The sequence below is a fragment of the Crocodylus siamensis genome, chromosome 6, assembly GCF_052110815.1.
Source record: "Crocodylus siamensis isolate JL-2025a chromosome 6, ASM5211081v1, whole genome shotgun sequence".
In the NCBI taxonomy this organism is placed as follows: Eukaryota; Metazoa; Chordata; order Crocodylia; family Crocodylidae; genus Crocodylus; species Crocodylus siamensis.
The window spans coordinates 52,575,124-52,596,662 of record NC_143400.1 but is presented as its reverse complement, the minus strand read 5'-3'; the positions used below and the strand labels follow the sequence as shown (position 1 = coordinate 52,596,662).

At 42.8% G+C, this 21,539-nt stretch overlaps 1 protein-coding gene across 1 annotated transcript in view; it reads right to left on the bottom strand.

Annotated features, from left to right (window-relative positions):
* The window catches only part of KY (kyphoscoliosis peptidase), a 43,190-nt gene extending 28,082 nt beyond the window's left edge, over nt 1–15,108 (bottom strand). The window contains exons 1-6 of the mRNA XM_090055931.1: nt 15,023–15,108; nt 14,651–14,873; nt 10,080–10,142; nt 7,190–7,252; nt 3,161–3,235; nt 246–287 (exon numbers count right to left, since the gene is read on the bottom strand). Of these exons, the coding sequence (XP_089912057.1) occupies nt 246–287; nt 3,161–3,235; nt 7,190–7,252; nt 10,080–10,142; nt 14,651–14,873; nt 15,023–15,052 (496 nt within the window). The 5' untranslated portion in view covers nt 15,053–15,108. The remainder of the gene's footprint in view (nt 1–245; nt 288–3,160; nt 3,236–7,189; nt 7,253–10,079; nt 10,143–14,650; nt 14,874–15,022) is intronic.
* Between the last annotated feature and the right edge of the window lie 6,431 nt (nt 15,109–21,539).

Sequence of the window (21,539 nt, the reverse complement as noted above, 5' to 3'; positions counted from 1 at the left end):
TGGGGAAAGGCCCAAACCTCACAAAGAAGATGTTGTTCTTGAAACCAGCTGCAAGATCCAGGAGCTGGCACAGCACAGCTAACATCTGCCCAGGAGGGAGAGTAGTCCCATGGCCTCCAAACAGTTCCATCATCATCTAGAGGTAGCATGGTAGCCTCATGTATACCAAGAGAGGAGGACTTACAGTGGGAGAAGCTGAAACCCCTGCTTGGCATATTGTACTGAGGAGGGATTAGTGCTCTCACCTTTGTTGTCCTGGCCTGTCAGACTGGGCAGCTTCCGGATTCCTGGAACAACCCCAGACACAGTTAGTTAAGAGTTACAGTACCATGGAAGGAAACTTCCCGCATTGTCCTGGCACCCTCACACTCTGCCTGACCCCACTTGCAGGCATGTAAGTCCCCTTTCCAGTCCACTAAAAGGAACAGGAAATTTCCTTTTGCCTTCAAGGGGTGTGTTGGATCAGGGCCCAAATACATTAAACATGTCATTTCCAGAAATCCTGTGCTTCAGGTCACCTGTAGGGATCAGGAAGAAACTGTTCCCTCTTTTAATTCACTACTGTCTTCTGGTGGCAGGGATGGGGGCAGGGGAGGTTGTATTCTGATCTTTTGGATGTTGGCCATAACTGGAGATAGGAATTTTCCTCGGGTGCACTTGTGCTCTTAAGGGCGCATCTGCACATGTCAATTTAAGGCACATTAGTTATTTTTAAGGTGCATTAAGGGCATGGGTCTACATGCCCTGTGCTCCAGAGAAAGATAACCCTCCTCCCCCTCCACACATGCAGTCTGGGCCAATCTGACCTACAGATCACCATATTTAAGGCACATTAAGGGTGCGCACATGTAGAACCACACCCTTAATGCCCCTTAAAAATGGCTAATGCACCTTCAATTGGCACCTGTAGACACACCCTTAAGAGCACAAGTAGTCTTTTTCCTAACACCTTCCTGCAAAAGCAGGTATCAAATTTAGGCATGAATAGCTAAAGCACCTTAATGCATGTGTAGATGCACTAAGGCGCATTAATGTTGTATATGTTGACTGACTTGGGATGTCCTTCCTGACCTCAAATTTGGTAACTGAAGTGGACTAGCCAGACCCTCTAGGCAGGATTCTCTGGGTTTTCTAAGTTCTAGTAAAAGCATTGGGACACCCCATTTCCTTCCCTCAATTCTACTCGCATTATGAGAATAAATAAACTGCCCTTTCACTTAGTGTCTCCTTTGGACTTGGATCATCTTTTTGTTTTATTTTGGGCACCACTGCAGTAATTATGCCTTATGTTTTCATAGCTTTGTCTCTGAAGGATTCCACAATGCTTTACCACCCAGAGGCAAAATTCTGCTATCAGTAACATCCGCCTAACTTTCCATGGTGTAAAAAGAGACTAAATTTAATAGGGCATGATTACAGAAATCATACCATCCACTGACAAATATAGGCACCTCTAGGACCAAATGCATGCATTGTTCTGCACTACACAATAGTTCTGGGAAGGGGAGAAAGGAACTGCACACAGATGTTGTGATTTATGGGTGTGGCTGAAACAGGCATTTCCTTTGTAATCATCTGATTTCTGAAACTTTCAACTACTGAACCGAAATCTCCAGTATTCAGTTTCTATTTGGTGCTAACTTTTGAAATTTAACTCAAAATCATTAATTGACTAGTCAGTAGGAAGGTTTTGAAGAATCTTACTGTGGAAAAAAAAATCCTGTGTCTCTTGTTTCAATAGCTTTCAAAACAGCTGACAGTTGGAGGTTTAACTGTGGCATGGAAATAATCCTGAGGGGATGTGAATGAGTTATGAGCTTTTGAAAATCACAGTTTGTACTGTTCCATTTTTACCTCCATCCTCACCCAGAGCACTGGGAAGAGACAAAACGCATGATGCGCAGCTCCTTTGCTGCACTTTCTACCTTTTAATCTCCTCCACTGCCTCAAACCCACCTCAAACTCATTTGGAAGTTTTCCTGTGCACATCAGATCTTTTATCATGAGACTATCACCTCCCCCTCCCTGCCCCGACTATAAAATGTTTCCTTAATAGAATTATGCACAAGACTTGGCCCATCTACATGTGTGCATCTATTGCACAACAAACAAAATTACTGTGCAGTATGGGTGTGGATCTACACATGCACACCTGTACCATGCAGGAAATATGGCAACTTATGCCAATTTACCCTGATCATGCAGGTATCAAATTTATGCCAATTAGTTACTGCGCAGTAATGCACATGTAGATGCCTTACTGTGCAGTAATACTGCTTGTGTGGACTGATTTGGGGCTAACTTTAGTCCCAAATCAGTCCATACACAGCATTAATGTGCTTTAACACTTGCACATGTAGACACTGGCCTATTCTCCCTCACTGCGCAGTAACTTACTGCACAGTAAATTTAAGCCAGCATAATGTAGACATGCCCACTGGGAAGCAGGAGATTATCCAATAACTGGGCTTCATGCTCCTTTTTATGGCATAACCTTAATTTTTAATGAAGTCTCAGCGTACTCCACCACCCTTGGCTATGGGGCAAGCTGATTTGGTGTAACAATACAGTGGATTTTGTCAGAAAGGAAGAAGCTTGAAACAGATTTTCACTGTTTGTCCAAGTGTCTGACTGCAGTAATTCTGCTGTGACTGTGCATATTCAGTTTAGTCTGTGGAAAACAGGTTTCTTGTTGTTTACTGCACAGTAAATTTAAGCCAGCATAATGTAGACATGCCCACTGGGAAGCAGGAGATTATCCAATAATTGGGCTTCATGCTCCTTTTTATGGCATAACCTTAATTTTTAATGAAGTCTCAACGTACTCCACCACCCTTGGCTATGGGGCAAGCTGATCTGGTGTAACAATACAGTGGATTTTGTCAGAAAGGAAGAAGCTTGAAACAGATTTTCACTGTTTGTCCAAGTGTCTGACTGCAGTAATTCTGCTGTGACTGTGCATATTCAGTTTAGTCTGTGGAAAACAGGTTTCTTGTTGTTTGGTGCATCACCTTTCAGTTATATACATGATCCAAATGTGGAGATGACAAAAGTTTTAAGAATGTGGTAATCAAATGAGCTCCTCTCTACCCTGCTTTTTAGTGCAGTTGACACCTGATAATTTGGCTGGCACAGATGTTTTCTTACAATAGGGACGTACCTTTTCCCATGGAAAATTTCTTAAGTAACTGTGGGGTGGTATTTCTAGGATGTATCTCTACCGTCACATGCGTTCCTGAAATGAACAGAGGATCAGAACTGTGCAAGGTGAGGGAAAGCAACCACCAGAAACCATCAGATCAGTCTGCCAACATCAGATCAGAACCCACACAGTATTCTGTAGGACTGTATTACCATAATAGAAAAAATAAACTGACACTGCTTTCTTCTCTTTTTTTTAACACCCCTATTGTCCAGCTTTCCCTGCCCCTGCCTGTTTCTTCTCTGAACAGCAGAGTGCCATTTGCAAGGCTGGGGCCACAGAGCAGACGAGCCACAAAAATGCCACTTATGCACAGGCTGGTTCTCAATTCCTGTGCACATTGCCCGGCACACTTGAACAGCTACATACACACCCAGAGATGCCAACCTGTGTATATGTTTCATTTTTGGGACTTAGACACCAAGTAGATGACCAGTTTAGTTGTCTAGGCATCCAGAATAGAAGAGAATGCTGCTCTATCACTGTTACTCTTAAGAATGTGAGCCTTATTTCTAGGCTGAATTTGTCTCAATTTTGTTCTCAGCTGCTGGATCCCAATGTGTTTGGGTCATCTATGTCCAACATCCCTCTACTGTTGGAAATCTTCTCTCCACAGTGGGGTATGCATGTGCCCACATATATATTGTTTTTCTCATGACACCTCTTGTTATTTACTGTATCCAGCTTCAAGGATGTGAACAGTTTCCTAGACTTCAAAGAGACAAGTCATGGGCTTAAAGATCATGTTTTGCCATTTGGGTCTTATGGCATTACCCTTCAGTGAACTCAAGACTCCTCATAGCATCAGGGCCTAATTTTGCATGCTGCTTTTTTTTTTATTGTCATTTTGAGTGGTCTTAGCCAGCTGGCGAAGGTTCTCCCAATTCTATGATTCGGTGCTGCCAGAAGCATGACTGAGAAATGTGATTCTTTTATGTAGGCTTTGTAAAGTGCATCCAAGAATAATTGTGATGGATGCCTTGTCAGCACTAGCACTCCTCCTAAAAATAATGGTTCATGGAGTATAACAGGTAATAACACAATTGCAGGATACCCTGCTATACAACTTACAGTTTGGTTTTTAAAATGCTTATTACCACTTGAAGCCATTTTGATAAAAAGCAAGAGCATTACAAAAAGGACACAAACATTTTATTGATTCGTTTACTGAACTGTAATACGGCAGGAAAAATATCAAAGGTGTCAAGGCAGCCCCAGCTGCAAAATTACAATATGTAGAAAAGGATATTGCCTGTATACTGGCAACGTTCCCACCAGAACCACAGAGGGTGATAAACCATTTCTCACTGGATGCTCTCTCTGCTGACGTCATGTTGTTCCCAGAAATAACCTTGCGGGAAAGCATTTGCCTGAAACCTGTACAATAAGCAGTAGTGCAATAGTGAGAGTTTGGAGTTCAGCACTCAGGATTTAGGCCTGAAATATTATTCTAAACTGAGGTTCCTCTACTCCCATTTTTGGGCCCATTTGAATCTATTAGTATAATTAAAACAGTACACCAGCCCCCAGTGTCAAACATTTATACCAGTAGAAAAGGGCTGTATGCTAGAATAAGTTATTTTGGTATAAAGTATCTATGCATCAGCATAAGTGAATCTCTGCTAGGGAATGCACTCTGTTTTGAGAGGGGAAAAAAGTCAATACCCCTCATCAAAATGGTTATCCTGGTACAAAAACTGCATGCATACCAGGCCTGTAGTCTTAGGCTTCACCAAAAATGTTTGATGGCACAAGTATGTTGGTCAGGAATGTGAAAAAACTCGCATTCTAAACTAACATAGGTGGGCAAATGGAAACCCTTTTTTTATTGTCATTTTGAGTGGTGGTTGAAGTACGTGTGGTTAAAGTGGCAAAAGGATCTTTTGCTGTTATAAGGACTTTGTTTGGGGTACTGCTTTAAGCTATACTGATATAAAAGTCTTGGTAATATAAACTGTCTCTCCACTGTGGCAAGGTGGGGGGTGATAATATACCTGTACTGGAAAATCCTTTAAATGTAGACAAGCCCTGTGAAAGTAAATAAGAATCAGACCAAGACGATCTGTGCTAAACTTACCTTGGTGCAGTTAATTCAACTGAAATCTCTAGGTTTTACCTATGATTGGGTGAGGATTTCTTCAGCAGTTGTTCCCAACTAAACAATTTGCCAAATGTTTGTCAAATGCTTTAGAGTACAAGTGAGAAAACTTAGCACCATTAATTTAGAAACTTTACAGATGCACTAGATGGTTGAAATTCTAAAGCCTGTAGAATTTAAGGTTTTGTTCTGGGTGTAAAGGGGGTTTTTCCTTGGTGGCAAAGTTCTGAAGCATTTCATATGGTCACTGTACAGTTTCATAAGACTTTGAGTTACTTTTCAAGTATTTTAGAAGTGTTCTGAAAAGTCTCTAGATTACTTCACCACATTTAATGTACCCATGACTCCTCAAATCTGATCTCTGCCAGATCTGGATATTAAAAACCAGATGTTACAGTGTCTAAGCATCACAGTCTAATCACAGTGTTGCTAACTCTATCTGTGTTATCACAGTCTTGTGGCATTTGGGGCCAGATCTTTTTCCAACTCGTAGGTGCTTAACTGAACATAGGTACCTATGTCTGATCCTATTCCACCCTGTTTGAGTCTGCAGTAAACCATTAATTCATCAGGTGGGTGGGTACTTCTCCTGCTCTCTGGTTTTTATGACTTTGTCTTAAGAATAAGATGATGTTACAAAAGTAGCTGCAATAAGATTTTTTTATAGACTTGAGTAGTGTGGAATATGATTGCACTTTGGTGCCTACGTCCACCTACATGCTTAATAGGTGGAATAGGATTAGAAGACTCAAGTTCCTTAAACTCCAGTTCTTGGAATCAAATTATTGTGTATAAAGCTGAGCTTTTTTAAGAGGTAAGTTTCAAGCCCTCCTGGTTTTAGTGGTAAGTTTAAAAATATGGCCCCTAAGGGCTCAAAGCCAGAAGGCAAATCTAAAGAACCCAGCATTTATTACCCTAGAAAATGTCATGAAATATAAAATTCTCATGATTTGTGTGGGCCTGATTTATGGTTTTTTGCACATTTGCAACTGGCAGGATTAGCATCCTGTCAAGACTAAGAACTGATTGCTATGCTTTGGTGAATAACTTCCACCTGCTTTGCAAAATAGATATTTTTGTGCAAACATATTGGGGTTTCCCCCCCAAATTTTGTCAGATTTTCAAACAAAATTTTTTCCCATCCATTATTTTTCCATTTTTCTTTTTAGTTCCCATTTTTTCTGACTTTGTTTCTTCTGCATTGCCAATTGCAAAGGGACCAGCTAAAACTAGAATGGAATTTTTTTGCCCCAAAGTTGAAAGTTTTCAGTTTTGAAAAGGCTCAAACTTTAAAAGATACTTTTTTGAAAGTCTAGAAAGGTTAATACCAAAATTCCACAGAACATTAGTGAGGCAAAAACAATCCCCAAAGTTTTTATGAGCTCTTTTACTCTCTCTAATCAACCCTCTCCCCCCCATTTTAAAGGATCAAGAGATCTCTAAATAGAAACATTAGTACTCAAAATATGTATGTGATGCATTAAACTAAGATGGTGCCATCATACAACCCAGAGAAATTATTTTGTTTTCAAGCTCCTGCTACTTTTCTTGTTGTCTACGATAGCCAAGCTCTACACTACACACCTATGTTGCTGGAATAGATATGCTGGCAAAACATTATGGTAAACCTTATTTTACTTAACCCCCCCAACCCACTTCCCCACAATGTAGCTGTGCTGGTCACCCTTGTGTGTGTACACTGAGCCCAGGAATTAGGAAAGAATTATGAAGTGACTATTCAAATTCTTAACCCTTCACATTGAGATGATAAGGAAATCTCAGGCTTGTCTCTTATTTCCATAGTGTTCTGAGTACATTTTCTCCCATAAAAGCATGAATAGGAGATGCCTTCAGCCTTGCCACAGCACATCATTGGACCCAGGACATACCTTCATTGGTGTAGGAGGTAATGACTTGTGTCTGCTCGGAAGTGTGTGTCTCAACTTGCAGTCCTGCATAGATGAGGAAGATATCTCAGTGACTAGAAGACACCAATGGGATGCCCAACACAGCGACAGATTGTATCTATCAGTGTGGTTCAGCAATGAAATAAATAGCAAAAGGACAAGAAATCTTCCCCTGATTCCATTCTGTAACTTGCAAGGAAAACTTGATATAGTGATAGATAAGCATGCCAATAAAGCCTAGGGTCTTACAGTCAAAGTTGTGTGAACCAAAGTGCTGGGAAGAATTTATGGCAGACAAGGTTCTTTGGGTAAATCCAATATCTTTTATTAGACCAACTCAAATAGTCGGAAAAATTCTTTCATTTGAAAATTTGAAAAGAGTTTTTCCAACTATTTGAGTTTGATTTACCCAAAGAATTTTGTCTGCCTGTGTCCTTAGACCAACACGGCTACAACCTAACCTGGGAAAAATCTATGTAATTCAGGCACTGGCGGATGAGTCTTGGCATGAGAAAGTAAATGGCAACAGGAGGACTATCTGAAAATGCCGGACTGGCATTGAATGCATTAGTTTACATCAGAACATACTATGCTAACACAGAGAATGCAGTCCAGTTTTCTTCAGCCGCTTCTGCTTGGCAAACCCTCTCACAAACAGCCACCCACCCACGCAAATGATTACTACAGGTAAACTGAAAATGTACCAATGAGCACACCTGATCTTTAGGTGCCTAGAGAGGCACTCCTAGAATGTTTTCAAGTTCAAGGGGTGCAGACGAGGAGGAGAAATCTTTTGGTTCAGATAGGAACTGGGCTGCGAGTTGAGAGGCCTGCATTGCATTCATACTGCTTGATGTGCAACCTGGAGTTCCCACTCCTCCCTTTCTCCTCTGTTCTGTCTCAGCTCAGACTGCAAGTTCTTTGGGGCAGGGACCATTTCTCCCTGGAAAGATGTACGTAGGTAGCTTAACAGGGCCCTGATTTCTGTCAGAGCCTCTAGGTGCTGCTGTATTACACACTATACTAAAACAACATAAATCCTCCCCACAGGGTTGCGATGACAGTCAGCTAGCGCAGTCAGCAAATGCCATTTACGGCTAAGCAATAGCTCACGTACGGCCTTGAATGTTAGAACCTGTTTGACTGAGGATGAATGCTGGCCAGGGCACAAGGGTTATCCCTCACTCTTTGTCATGGGATCCGTGTCCTGTCAGCCACCAGAAGGAACCTCGCTTGAATAGTTCATCCAGAAGGCCAGATACCATTCGTAACTCATGGCTGACAAGGATCAGGCCTGTGAATTATGTGATTTTGTTACACAGTATGTGGTAGCAGCATGTTTATTTTAATGTGGTTCAATCCCTGCTTATGTAATACAGTTTGTAAATATTGCAGCAGCACCAGCTGCTTTGTGGTGTCAGAGTCTTCAGAAAGACACAAATTTGGCTAATCAGGAGTGAATCCATTAACCCCTCTCATGCTGGAACATTAAGTGCCCTCACCATTCTTTTTTTTTGGCATCAGGAAGCCTTAATTATCCTCAAGGGGATTCATCTTCTGTCCTGAAGACAGGCTGAGAAGAAAATGTACTGATATGCAGATTTGCACTGAAATCCTCAGGATAATGAAGTCAGTACTGTGTGGTGGGTAATTAATTCTGTCCTCTCCATCCCTAGTAAATTTCCTGACCTCTACTGTGCAGCTCTCATTGAAATTCCTATTTAACATGAAGACAGGGGAAGAGAGAACTGTAAAGATATTCATATTTATCCACTTCTTGGAACCTGTGCTTTTCTGCTCAGGTGTTGCCTGTGTATACAGCCAGGTATATCAATATAGGTGAACTTTACCGTGAGATATTCCTTTTTTCTTATAATCTATGGACTTAATCTGGTTCTCATGGACTTTGGTGAGAGGTGGATCAGAATTTATACCCAGCAACAGATCAGTAATATACGTGGGTTTCATGCAGCATTAGTAGCTGTTCTGTGGCAGGATATCTATGTGGCATCAGTAGTATTAACCTGTTGGTCACCGCTTCTTTCAGTTGTTTTTCTCCACTAGACCATAAACGAAAATAATGGTCTGATCCCATTTCATATGACATAATCAAACCATGGGACAGATTTGTGCAGTTGATGGTAAGCTCTTGAGAGATGGCTTTGGTGAGAGTAACTGGGGGGCGTTCCAGGTCAGATAGAAGAGTAAAGGCTCAGAGATTCATTAAGGGGTCAGAACATTTCAATAAACCTGTGTAGGGAACTAGACAGTTGGGGTGTTTTTTCTAACAGTTTGTACTTAACTTTTCCAGGGGGACTGAGACAATGAAGGCTTTTCCTTCTCAGCAGAGTTGGGAGAGTTTTCAGTCTCCATATCCCATTGGTCCCCTGTGATCTACATGTATCCTGGAGGCACTCATTGCAGAGAGAGCCCTTTGGACCAATGAGTTTTCCCTTGTCAGCAGCTGTCCTAGGAAAGTCACCCAAAGGACACTGTGCAAGTTGTACTAGCTTTCAGGAGCATTCCTTGCTAAGTATGATGCAATTGTGCAATGGTGTGCCCAGCACCTGGCCCTCCATTATATCCCATGCACATACATGCAGCTCACATCCTGATTACCATGGACAAGGAAGTACGAAGTTGGCAGTCTGCCCATTATACTTGAACAAGGGGAAAGCCATGCCAGAAAGGACCCTCACCATGCAGATCTATCAAATATGCTAAAGCCTAGCAGCTGGATGAGCTGTTACAAGCAGGGGCGGTTTGCAGAGACATAGCTGGCCAGCAAAAGCCTACAAAGCATTTTCTTGCATGTGGGCTGGTTTGTCAACTGCATGACTCTTTCCACATACGAAATGAGAAGACAACGTACCACGAAGGTGATTTTCTCTGGGTTGCCCTGATCTGTTGTTTGCATTTCCATCAACTTGATAATCTACAAAAATAGAAAGAGTGTGAGATTCACAGAATATTGTTTTTTGCTTGTTGGCAGCCTGTTCAACATTGGCCAATGGGAAATCTTGGATGAGAAGCTCTCTTTGTCCCACTTCTGCTGCTGAAGTCAGAAGCAAACTTTCCATTGATTTAGAGGGGCCAGGAAAATATTACAAAGAACATCTCAACAGTCTCATGTACCCAAAAAAAAGTTCACAGAAGAACACTTTTGCCTTTATTTTAGGTTTGGTTGTGTTGCCTCTTTCTATTTTTCCCCATCTAAGAACGTTGAGAGCTTCTTTCAGAAGATGGAAGATGGAGAAGGTTGGTATGAAAACATCAGACCAACGTTTTCCTTCTTCTGCTATTTTTGAAGATGTTTTTCCTTTCTTCTTCTGAAGCCAGGTTCCTTTTCTGCTTTCTCTTACAGTCAAATAATTTATGACTTCATAACTTGTTGCCATAAGTATTATGATTATATCATGTATTTAATGGGTTATCACAATCCTTGATGTAAATCTAACGATTATAAGAAAGTCTCTTTTTTTCCCCTCTCCTACTTTGAGTTTCTAAACTGTTCCAGAACATACTGTGAGTGCATTTAAATGTTAGATGAATGCCTTCCCGAAGTAGCATGTTGGAAGGCTGTTAGAAGAAAATCTCTGTCTGGAAAAGATTAGAAAACTCACAATAACTCATCTAGAAAGGATATTCTAAACAAGTTGAGAGGCCATCAACAGGGCAAGACCTAAAATAAAAATTTGTAATTCCTTGTTCCTATTTTTTTAATGCACAGATCCCAAAATACTTTACAAAGGTGGTTAGTACCATTATCCCCATTTTACAACTGAGGACACTGAAGCCTAAAGAGAAACAAAGGTGTGGACATTTGTAGCAGTTCCAAGTGCGGTGGGGGAGCTGCTGCTCTGGGCCAGGGGGCAGCTGTTGCAGCGTAACTACTTCACTGCTGAGATATTAGCAAAGCAAAACTGCTCCAATTTTAACCTTGCTCAGGGTCAAAGTTGAGGTGATTCAGTTCCTTTGTATCATTACATGTAACAGTTACAGCTGCCATGCAGTCCTGAGCAGTACCTCCCTAAGCTTCTGCAAGTGTCCATTTGTCCATACCCTGACTTCCTCAGAAGGTCAGGATTAAAATCCAGACCTTCAGACTGGCACTGAACAATGCTACATCCCACGAGCATTTCACGTTGTTTATGAAGGTGAGTTGTACCCCTGGGGCACTGACAGAAGTGACATTTATCATGTGATACCTCCCCCCCCCCAAAGCACTCTACAGCCATGTTGTGATAGAAGTGCATGGCTGCAGAGTGCTTAAAAATTGTGCAACAAATTAACCCTCCTTAAATGAGGGATCAACTGAAGGTGCTCTGAAGTGGAGGACCTTAGGGAACTTTTGTTGCTTAGGGTTAGTTTGTCAGTGTGATTTGCGCTGGGCTGATGCAGTCCAGCTCTGCCCCTGGTGCTGTCTGCAGGAAGGGAGGGGTAGAAGGGAGGAGGAGGGAACTGCAGGCTGGGGTTTGCCTGGCCTGAGCTGGAGTGGGGGCTGGAGTGGATTGGAAGCTCCCCTTGCCTTTCAGCCCCTGCCTCCCTTCTTCAGTTCAGGCCAGGAAAACCCTACTCTCCAGCTCCCCCTCCCTCCCTCCATGCTGACTGGGGGCAGGGGGGCTGCATCAGCCCAACCTCATCTGTAGAAAAGGCAGGCTTAACCCCCCCCCCCCGAAACAACTGGTGAATGTGTCTGTTGGGTTAGGGGGCTCACTCTAACTCATGACGCTTTATGGAAAGCACCATGAGTTACAGCAGGGACCTGTGTGTCTGTCAGCACCCCTGGAATCATCAGCCTTCTTCAACAGAGAGGTTTTCAGTAACGACCTGTTTTATCATAAAGAAAAAAAAATCAGAGATTTTTATGTGGGTCAATACTTTGCAGTTTATTAACAAAACCAGACATTGCAAATGAAAAATATTTAGCTAAATATTTTCAGACAAATACTCAGTTTTTGAAAAGGGAACATTTTGGCTAGAAATAGCATGCAAAATCTGGACATTTTTCCCTTTCTAGGTACAATTTTTTTTAAATATAAAAAAGATACCTTACACATATTTTTCATTACCATACAAAAATAATTGACATTTCCTTCAGGTCTACTCAGGCTCCAGAGTCTACCTTGGGTAACACTATTAACATAAAAAGTACATAAGAGGAAATTACCCAGCTATTACCACCTTATGCAAGTGAACTAGTTGCAGGAATAATTAATTCCTAAGTTGTCTACTTTTCAAAATTGCTACTCATTTCTTCTATGTCTTTCCTCCCACCTAGTCCCCCATAAAGTTGCTTCCCATGCTGTCTCCTATCACTGCTGCTAGAGCCTGTATAACTTTCTTTTTTCACTCTAAGTAGTCCAAATCACAAATGCTTAAAGAGCATAATCTACTGTAACTGAAAAAAAGAAATCCTCTGTGGTATATCACTGCTACTTGCTAGAGGCAGGGAATTAAAGGGAGATTGCAGTGTTTGGAAATTAAGTTTAGAAAAAGGGGCTGTTTTCCTAAAACAAAGGTTATCATGGAGAGTTTTTGTTTCCCTTGCAACAAAAAACTGAAAGACTTACATTTTTTGTTTTTTTAGCTCTGACTCCCAGGAAAAGAGGTGCAAAAAAGAGAAAAAATCCTCAATTTCAGAATTTTTGGTACAAAATGGCATGCCATTTTTTAAACACAATTCCTTCCAAATGAAAACATTCTTGAGATTTCCATAACTTTTTTTGCCTCAGCCACTGACTGGGGGAATAAGCAAGTTGAAAAGCAGTGGGGGCCATAGGCACAGAGCTGAAAGGACTTGGTTAGTTACGGTAAGATTTGACAGAATTTAGACAGACTTAGAAAGAGTTTAGGCACCTAAGTCTAAAGCCTGTGATCCCGAGTATGAGCCCCATTTAGCTCCTGGTATAACTTAGGGCAGACAACTTCCTCCGGGAGATGGTTCATTCCTGTAGATCCAGCGTGGAAAGCCCAGAGCCAGGTAGGTGTAAGGTTTAAGATTTGCCTCCATCCCCAGTGCTTCTGTATTGGCTATTGCTAGGGAGCTGGATGCCAAGTGTACTGAGTGCAGGCAGCTACCAGTGCAGCCTCCTGTCTGTTGCAGGTCCTACTCCAAGGCTCCTAGTTGTCCCTGTGCACTTCATAGGGAGCCTGGGTCCTTAACACAGAGTTTGCATTCTGTTTTGTGCGGCCAGATGCCTAACTCAGATGCTGAAGCGCCTAAATCCTTATTGGAGTTGGTCCTTGGAATTGGCAGAAATCAAATGTAATGAAAGCTTATACTAGACATATCATCCATCGTTACCTGTTTTCTTGAGACGATTCATAGAACCTGGCTTTAATACCTGGCTAGACAAAGCCTTTGCTGGGATGATCTAGTTGGGGATGGTTCTGCTTTGAGCAAGGGGCTGGACTAAGTCCCTTCAAACCTCATTTTCTACAGTTCTATGAACCCCCACTGCCATAGTGCAGAGGTGCTGAAATACAGTAAGGAAAGACTTATAATGTCCCCTAAGAAAACTGGACTTTGGTCTCTCCTTTCTTGGTTTCATTTGGACTTGGATTGTTTTTAACTCACTGGTAAATGAAGCACAGATCTGACTCTCCTTGCCATCAGCATGCTTGATAGCTCAAGCTCTTGTTAATTTGAAACCACCTCTCTGACTGAGCTGGCTTTCTCCCAAACTCCCAGGGTTAAACCAGGTTGCACCAATTTAGCTTTTGCTGTTTTGAGCTTTGTGAGGGGAGGGTCTCCCAGTTCTCTGCAAACACAGCCCCTGCTTTTTAAGGTTTCCAGGAGAGTCTGGAAGATGCCCTGGGGGAGAGAAGATAGGCCATGGGGGATTATCACACACCATCGCTATAAATGGCTCATGTTGACATTCTTCGGAGACAAAGCACGCACACGCATGCTCGCGCGCACACACTAAATAACACTGTTGCATGTGCATCTCTTTGTGATAGCCATAGATCTGGAGTTAAATAACTGCAACATGGTCAGTTTTGCTCCCCCCTTGCAAAGCTGAACGACCCTTTGGAGGCCCTGCAGTCATACAGGATACTTGCAAGCATAGCCCTCGAAACAGCTACTGTGTAATTTTTCTAGCCCGATTCTGCTTTCCACTCAGGTGCTGCCCGCAGAGTTACCTGCACTGAGTCATGTGTGCCATGCATTGCACTGGCCCTCACATGTGCACAGGCCCTTGCTTGCTAGAAGGAATCAATGAAGCTAAATTAAAACAGGAAAGTTCTAGGAGGGAGTCTGCAGATTTGGGATTTTATTGCATATACCTTTAAGTTGGTGGGTGAGGGGAAGAGAAAAAACCCTGCTCTTCCCCCAGAGCTGATGCTCCGCTTTGTATTCTACAGTTTGCTTGCTCCTGAGTTGGCATGCACTGCAGCTGCGCCCCTCTATCACAACAACTGCAGATATTGCTTTACCTTGCTTCTGGTGCGAGGCACTGATTTCCATCTGTCTGTCTCTCTGCACCTTTTGCACCGTCGTCGTCTTCTCGGGGTGGACTATGAGAAGCATATCGATTGAGACTGAACTGGCATCTTGTCTAAACTCCATGGTACCCATCAGAGCATTTCCACTGCTCCCTTTCTCATGCAGAGCTGCTGCTGCTGCTTCTCCTGCGATCGCAGTGTTTATTTTCCACCCCTGGAAAGGCAAGTGCTCCCTGTCACCCAAAGCGAGGGCACACACAAATACACACACACACACACACACACAAAACTTGTGGCTGACTTTGCCAGTTGCACCATTAGTGCCCTGCCAAAAGCTACCCTGATGAATAGGTTACAAGTCACCTTTGAAAGGAAATCATGGAGCGGATTCATTTCCTAAATGCAAGGAAAGAGCCTCCTTTCAGAGGACAGTTCTAGTTTCAGGACGTGCTCTCCTCTCCCCCTCCCTTCCCTCTGCCCTTTTGGATTTAAGCACTCATCTATGCTCAAATCCCCCTAACAGCACTGTTACCCGAGGGGGAACTTATTTTCTGAAGCTTGCACATTCCTTAAAAGGATTTCTCTTTGATTCTCAGCTTAAGTAGAAATTTAAAGCTGAAAAAATCACTTAGAAACAAAACAAAACAAAATACAGAAGGAGTGAGGGGGACAGCGGGTAGTTGTGAATGAAAGGCTGACTTTGTGTGCCAGAGTGAAGGTTGGGGTAGGCATGGCATTAGCAGCCGTTTTCAGGTGGATTCGCTTTTCCAAAACCACTTAATGGACAAAGCGACAGAAACAAAAATGCAGAAAAAAAAATCAGACACTTTAAGTGACAACAAATCGATTGGCCCACCAATCAGAATGCAGGACACAGCCTTGGGAGGCTGTATTCACCTGGGAACACTAATAAAAGGTGAAAGCCGTGAAAGTTCTGCCGGGGTTGACGCTCTCATAGCCCACAAAATGAGGCAGGAGAGGGAGTACAGCTGTATGGTTTAGCAATTATGAGCGAACCTAGCTTAGCTTGCCCCTGCAATCTAGAGAAGGTGCTGGCACACAAAACCTTTCTAATTTTATCTCTGGCCTCCATCCTGCCCTGGAGCTGCCAGCAGCAGGACATTGGTCTCAGGGGAATGTGAACACCTGTGGGTTGAAGGGCTCTCCAGCACAGTTAGACCATTTTGCATGCTTGCAGGACTTGCTTATCACGCCAATGCTGGCCTATGCTACCAAATTACAGGTTTGCAGCAAGAGAGCTCAGCCTGTTCAAAGGCTACTAGTTTTTGGTTTCACTTCTGGAGTTTTAGGAGTATTTTGGTTCTCCCACAGTAATTTTAAGGTAGCACTGCTGTCCCTGACTCTGGCTGAGGAGCTGGTACTGCCGACAGATGCAGAGGGTACATCTACATATTTGTTAATGAACCTTAGATACTGTGGATTTAGTTTAGTACTTGCTTAATAAAGTACTAACTAAATGTGCAGTAACTAGAGTTACTGCGCAGTAACTAGAATTACTGCGCAGTAGTGCTGGCACGGTTATTTTGTGATGCTTACTGTGAATTAGCCCAATAACACTGTGCAGTAGGCTACTGCACAGTTTTTAACTGCCATGCTACTGCGCAGTGTTATTATGCTAATGCACAGTAAGCATCTCATGTAGACGCACCCACTGATTTCTCTATAGCTCTCTCCAATATGCTCCTGATCTGCAGCCCCTCCTTGTCCTTTCCTGAGATCCTTCCAAAGCACAGACAGTTGATATGCTTCTAGGCTTGCCTGCAAATCCAGTGCTAAGCCTCTCCTCAGCAGATCCAGAAATAGCATGAATGACTGTCCAAGTTTCCTGCTTTGCCAATATACCTTTGTCCACACCTGCCATGGACCTGATATTCCAGTTCTGAACCCTTCTCTCCTAGCTGGGCTGGACCAAGCTGGAACTGCAGTATTTAGCAGAGGAGGGGTCAGGGAAAGATCCAGGGGAAGGGACAGGTGATATTTCTGGGTACACACATTAATGGTGCTACCTGAGGGAGTTTGTGCTTTGGCTCAAGCAGGAGAGGCAAGTGCTTTTTGATTCAGAAGTCTGAGGTTCATTTCCTGCTGATAGCCCAGCTAGAGAGTCATCGTAATTGGGCTGGAAGGAAGAAAAAGAAGCACTCTGAAAAGAGGCACATGGGAGGGAAGTTAAGTACTCAAGCATTTCAGAGCTCAGGCAAGCAGAACCCCCCAGTCCCTCCAACGCATGGCCACCCCCATGTCAGATCCCCCACGGCCGTGGCTAGTGAAACAAGCCTCTCTCTAGTCATTCTTGCAAGAACTCCACCAACCTTTCTTCAACAAGGCTGGCATCTCTGGTGCCGTTTTGTGTTCCTCTCTTCTGCCACCACATCAAGGCTACCATTCAATCCTGGTGCTTCATCCTAGACAACTCCCTTTAAGCATGGCCTTTCCTCTCTATATCAGTGCCCTCTCCTGCAGACTTTTGTGGCCTCTTCCTCTCTAGTCTTCCCAAACACCCCATACCCCACTGTGCCAGAGAAGATTGTTTTCCTCATTGTCCTTCTTTATGTCCTTTTTCTGGCTCCGTCACATTTGTGCGCCCCATATTTGCCTTCAAGGCTCCAGAGTCTCTGATGAGACCATACTTAACACAATCTAGTCTGTGGATGAATTCGTGTTGATAATGATTTTTAAAATGATACATTCCAGTAATTTTGGGGGGAAATTTTTCATTGATTAAAAACCTGTTTTTTGACAAAATTTCTGTCATAACATTATATTCCTTTTTTTAGTGATTTTTTAACTGACTATAATAGTTATGTCTGGTATAAAACAGTTATATCATATATCGTATTGAAGGATATATATTATATTCATCATGCATGGCAGGGAATGAAGGTCTAGTTGTTAGAGTACTAACTGCTAAGTTGTGAGACTTAGTTTCAATTCTCTGCTCTATCAAAGATTCTGCGTGTGATTTTGGACCAATTTCTTAGTTTGTGAAATGCCAAAATATCACTTCCTCAGCTCATGGTAGTATTATGAGGAGATTTACATCAAAGCCCAAATCTTCTGGTGCTCAAATCTTACGGGTGATTAGGGGTTATATACGTTTTTTAGATACATTGGTGCAGAGGCCAGGAATAACGGCCACATCAAAGCCAGTGTTTCTTGATACCAAGAACAATTCAGGACATAGGATGAGAACCGAGACCTTCCTGAGGCAAAGAAAGCTGTTGTATGGGACATGCTTCTTTTCTTTTCTTTTCTTTTTATACATCCTTCTTACACACCCACCTCCAGACATTTTTAATTTCGATTTGTTAATATTTCTCCTTTCTTTATTCATTGGCAATTGTATGTTTCTTAGACTGCACTAGGAATAGTGCAGAAGTGAGAGTTTTATTCAGGCAGGTCCATCCTCTCTAGAGCTCATGTTAAGGTGGCTGCAGTCACTGATGACCTCTCTTAACTGAAGAGAGGGAGAGAGCAGAACATTTCCCTTGAAGGATTGTCAAGTGCTTGAATTTTATTCCCTTTTGTCTGTACGGAAATGGTCTCGCTGACCTTCAGGACATTTTGCAAAGCTTTCTTTTTCTTGCTGACCTTTCCAAGGTGGGAGGAGAAGTCCAGTGAGGCTGATTGGAACCATTAGTTTGACCTATGTTACTAGTTCCTCATAATCACTCACAAGTGAACTCATCCTTATAATGTGGCTTAGACATTAAAGTAAGGTTAGTCCCCAACAGCGGGAGATCTCTGATGGTGCTGCTTCTGTCTATTTGAAGTTACTGGAAGTGCTCCTTAGGCCAATAGCTTGAAGGAAAAATTAGGCCAATAGCTTGAAGGAAAAACAATGGATGCTGACATGGGGAGATCTTGGATTTTGAAGAGGAGAGGGCAAGTGGCCTGATGCATCATCACATATAACATAGCTCATATTTTTTTCCAGTAGAAATAAACAAGAAGCTTTACTAATATGCTAGGGACCTAGGGCTATATTTTTCAGTTTAAGATTGAAGCAAAAGCAAATATAACTTTATTGAAATGTGCATTAATTTGCTATATCATGTTGCAAAAAAAAAAATAGATCAAAAGTTGTTGTTTCATTAGCCCTGTAGTCATTAGAATTCAATGTACATCTCTTTCAGATTCATAAAACAAATCTAGCCTTTTGAGCATTATGACAGGGCATCTAGCACATCACTGAAAGTTATTTCCATACCTGTGTTAATGTCACCTGAGTTAACATATACATACCCGAGTTAATGTTTTCAGCTAGAGTTAAGAACAGTATGAAGGGCTATAAAATAGATGCTCCATTACCAGGAGCAGCTAGCAGACACCAGAATTGTAGAAGAAAAGATATCTTGATTAGTGGAACATCAAGACCATTAAAAAGGAAGGACGGTCATTAACACCTTTGGAATGAAAAGGTTAGAAGGGATCAGGTAGATTGCAATGAGCCACAAAGTCAGTTGACTCTCGCACTGCTGCCTGAATAGAAATGCAGCTGCCACTGCCCCAAAGGTGGTGTTCAACTTTGTGTGACCAGCCATCAAAAGTACTACTCCATCCCCTTGAATTCACCCCTGCATGCTGGGCAATCCCGGTATCTAAAAATCCATGGAGAAAAATAGCGGGGTAGTGCATGTGGCTGCAGCATGTACTGCCTGAAACTGGAGCCTGGCAAGCAAGAGCCATGTTCTGGCTGCCGGCCAGTTTCTGTGCACCTGGATTGCTGCCATTGCAGCTCCAGGAAGCCCCCAAGACTTCAGGTAGGCTGCTGGGGCAAGCCCAGGTGCTGGCCCCCACCTCCCCTACCACACCCAGGGCAATATGCTGCATGCCAGAGCAGGGGTGCAGGAATGTTTCCCAGGGAAACGCACATGCATGCTCATCTGGAGCTGCCCTCTGGGAGATGCCCTCATAAATCACATTTAACAGTGCTAACATTGTGTGGCCCCTGTGATCCACTTGAAAGGATCTCAATGCACCCTAGGGTGCTGTGGTGTCCTGTTTGAGAATCATTAATAGAAACCAATCAAAAGGTGTCCTGAGTCAGAATCCCTCTCAGGGCTCCCCTTGAGGACAGTAGGGCTGTGCAAAACAGCACTGTTTAGTTTTGACTTCCATTTCGCCGTTTCGACGGGACAGTGTTTTGTTTCAAGTGTCATTTCATTTTGAGAGCACTGTTCTGTTTTGTTTCATTGAAGCTGTTTCACTGTTTCAGTGCTGGTTCAATGTTTTGCCCATAGGCTATAATGGGGAAGCATGAAACTGCCTATGACTTTGTCATTTTTTTGGCAGATTTGGATGAAAACAGCAGGGTGGTAACTCCTTTTGAGGGCATGAAGTCTGTCAAGCTTCAAGGAGATAGGTGCAGGGGTTTCTGGGAAACTGAACCTCAAGCTGCTGACAAGCAAAACTTGTGACATGGGTAATGCTGTGTGTATTAAGATGCACCCTCACTGGTGCTAGGGCCTCTACACAACACGGTAGTGTGTCCCAATGAGGCCTTCTTGTCCCCTATAGCCTCAGTTCAGTCCACCACTTTAAATAATAACAGGTAAAGTAATAACTTAGTGAGCAGCACAGTAGCACCCCCAGCATCTCAGCAGCCAAACTGTGACAAGAGCCTTTCTTTTGTCTCCTGCAGGAGCTTCTTCTCCAGCACGTGTGTTACGGCGCACCCTCACTGAATCCTTCTCGCCTCTTCCCCTTCCCTCTCCTTACTTTCTGTTTCCCTGCAGGTAAGCCCAGCTTCAGCTTTGAAACTCGAAACTTTTTGAAACATTTTGAAATGTTTCGACTGCCCTCATTCCATTTCATTTCGATTTTGCTGTTTCGCGCTCGAAATGAGTCTAAACAGCATTGAAATGAAACAGTCGGAGAAATTTCACACAGCCCTAATGGACAGCAGTATTCTGTACGTTCCCACCACAAAGCAGGATCTACAGGCATAATTGGGCCCTGGATATATTCATTCAGATTTTACAAAACAGCATGTTAATTTTCACTTCCCAGAGCCTACACTGATGCTAGTCAGAACATCTCTTAGACTACTAGCATACAAGAGCTAAAGTTTAACAACCCAGCTCATATCATCATCATTTCTCTTTAGCAACCCTACTATTTTACTGTGGAGCACAGCTGGTGTCCTTGAGATGCTTCCAGACGTGTAGTCAACCTTCTTTTGTAGTGCAGTATTTGTCCATGGGATAGGTACAAAATACTGAAACATTTTACTTTAGCTAAATCAATGCATATTCTCACAGATATTTTTTAACGCATTGAAATACCCAATTAGCTGACTTAATATGTCAGAGCTCCCAGCCACCCTGCTGGTGTGGCTTCTACTAGCATGCACATCTTGTGAATCAGGTTAACCAGAGACCTTGGTTCAGGTTCCAGCTCTAAACAGCCACTAAAGGAGCAACTCATGGTCTTACATCTCTACAGTGAACTGTACAACTCCATTTCGATTCCAGACCAAGCATGTTGGGAACACCCATCCCTGGGTTACCATGCAGGTCCCTGGTAGGCATCACCAACTGTTGACAGACCCGGTGAGATACTCTTATGTCACAAGGAACTACACTTTTTCATGCAGAAACATAACCCTCCACTCAGAGGGACAGGGAATTTTCCTTTCAGGATAGAAGGGCCTTACCTGTAACATTGGACTCTCTCTCTGTTTCAGCTGTCCTTCCCTCCTCCACATGAGCTGTTGGAAACACAAGCAACTATTACTGGGTTCATTTCTAAAGCAAATAAAGTCGCACCATGCTTTGCATTCTGCCTAGTCTATGTTTTCAAGAAGCTGAGAACAGAAAAGTGTAACACTACACATTTTCAGAGTTACATAGTGTACATC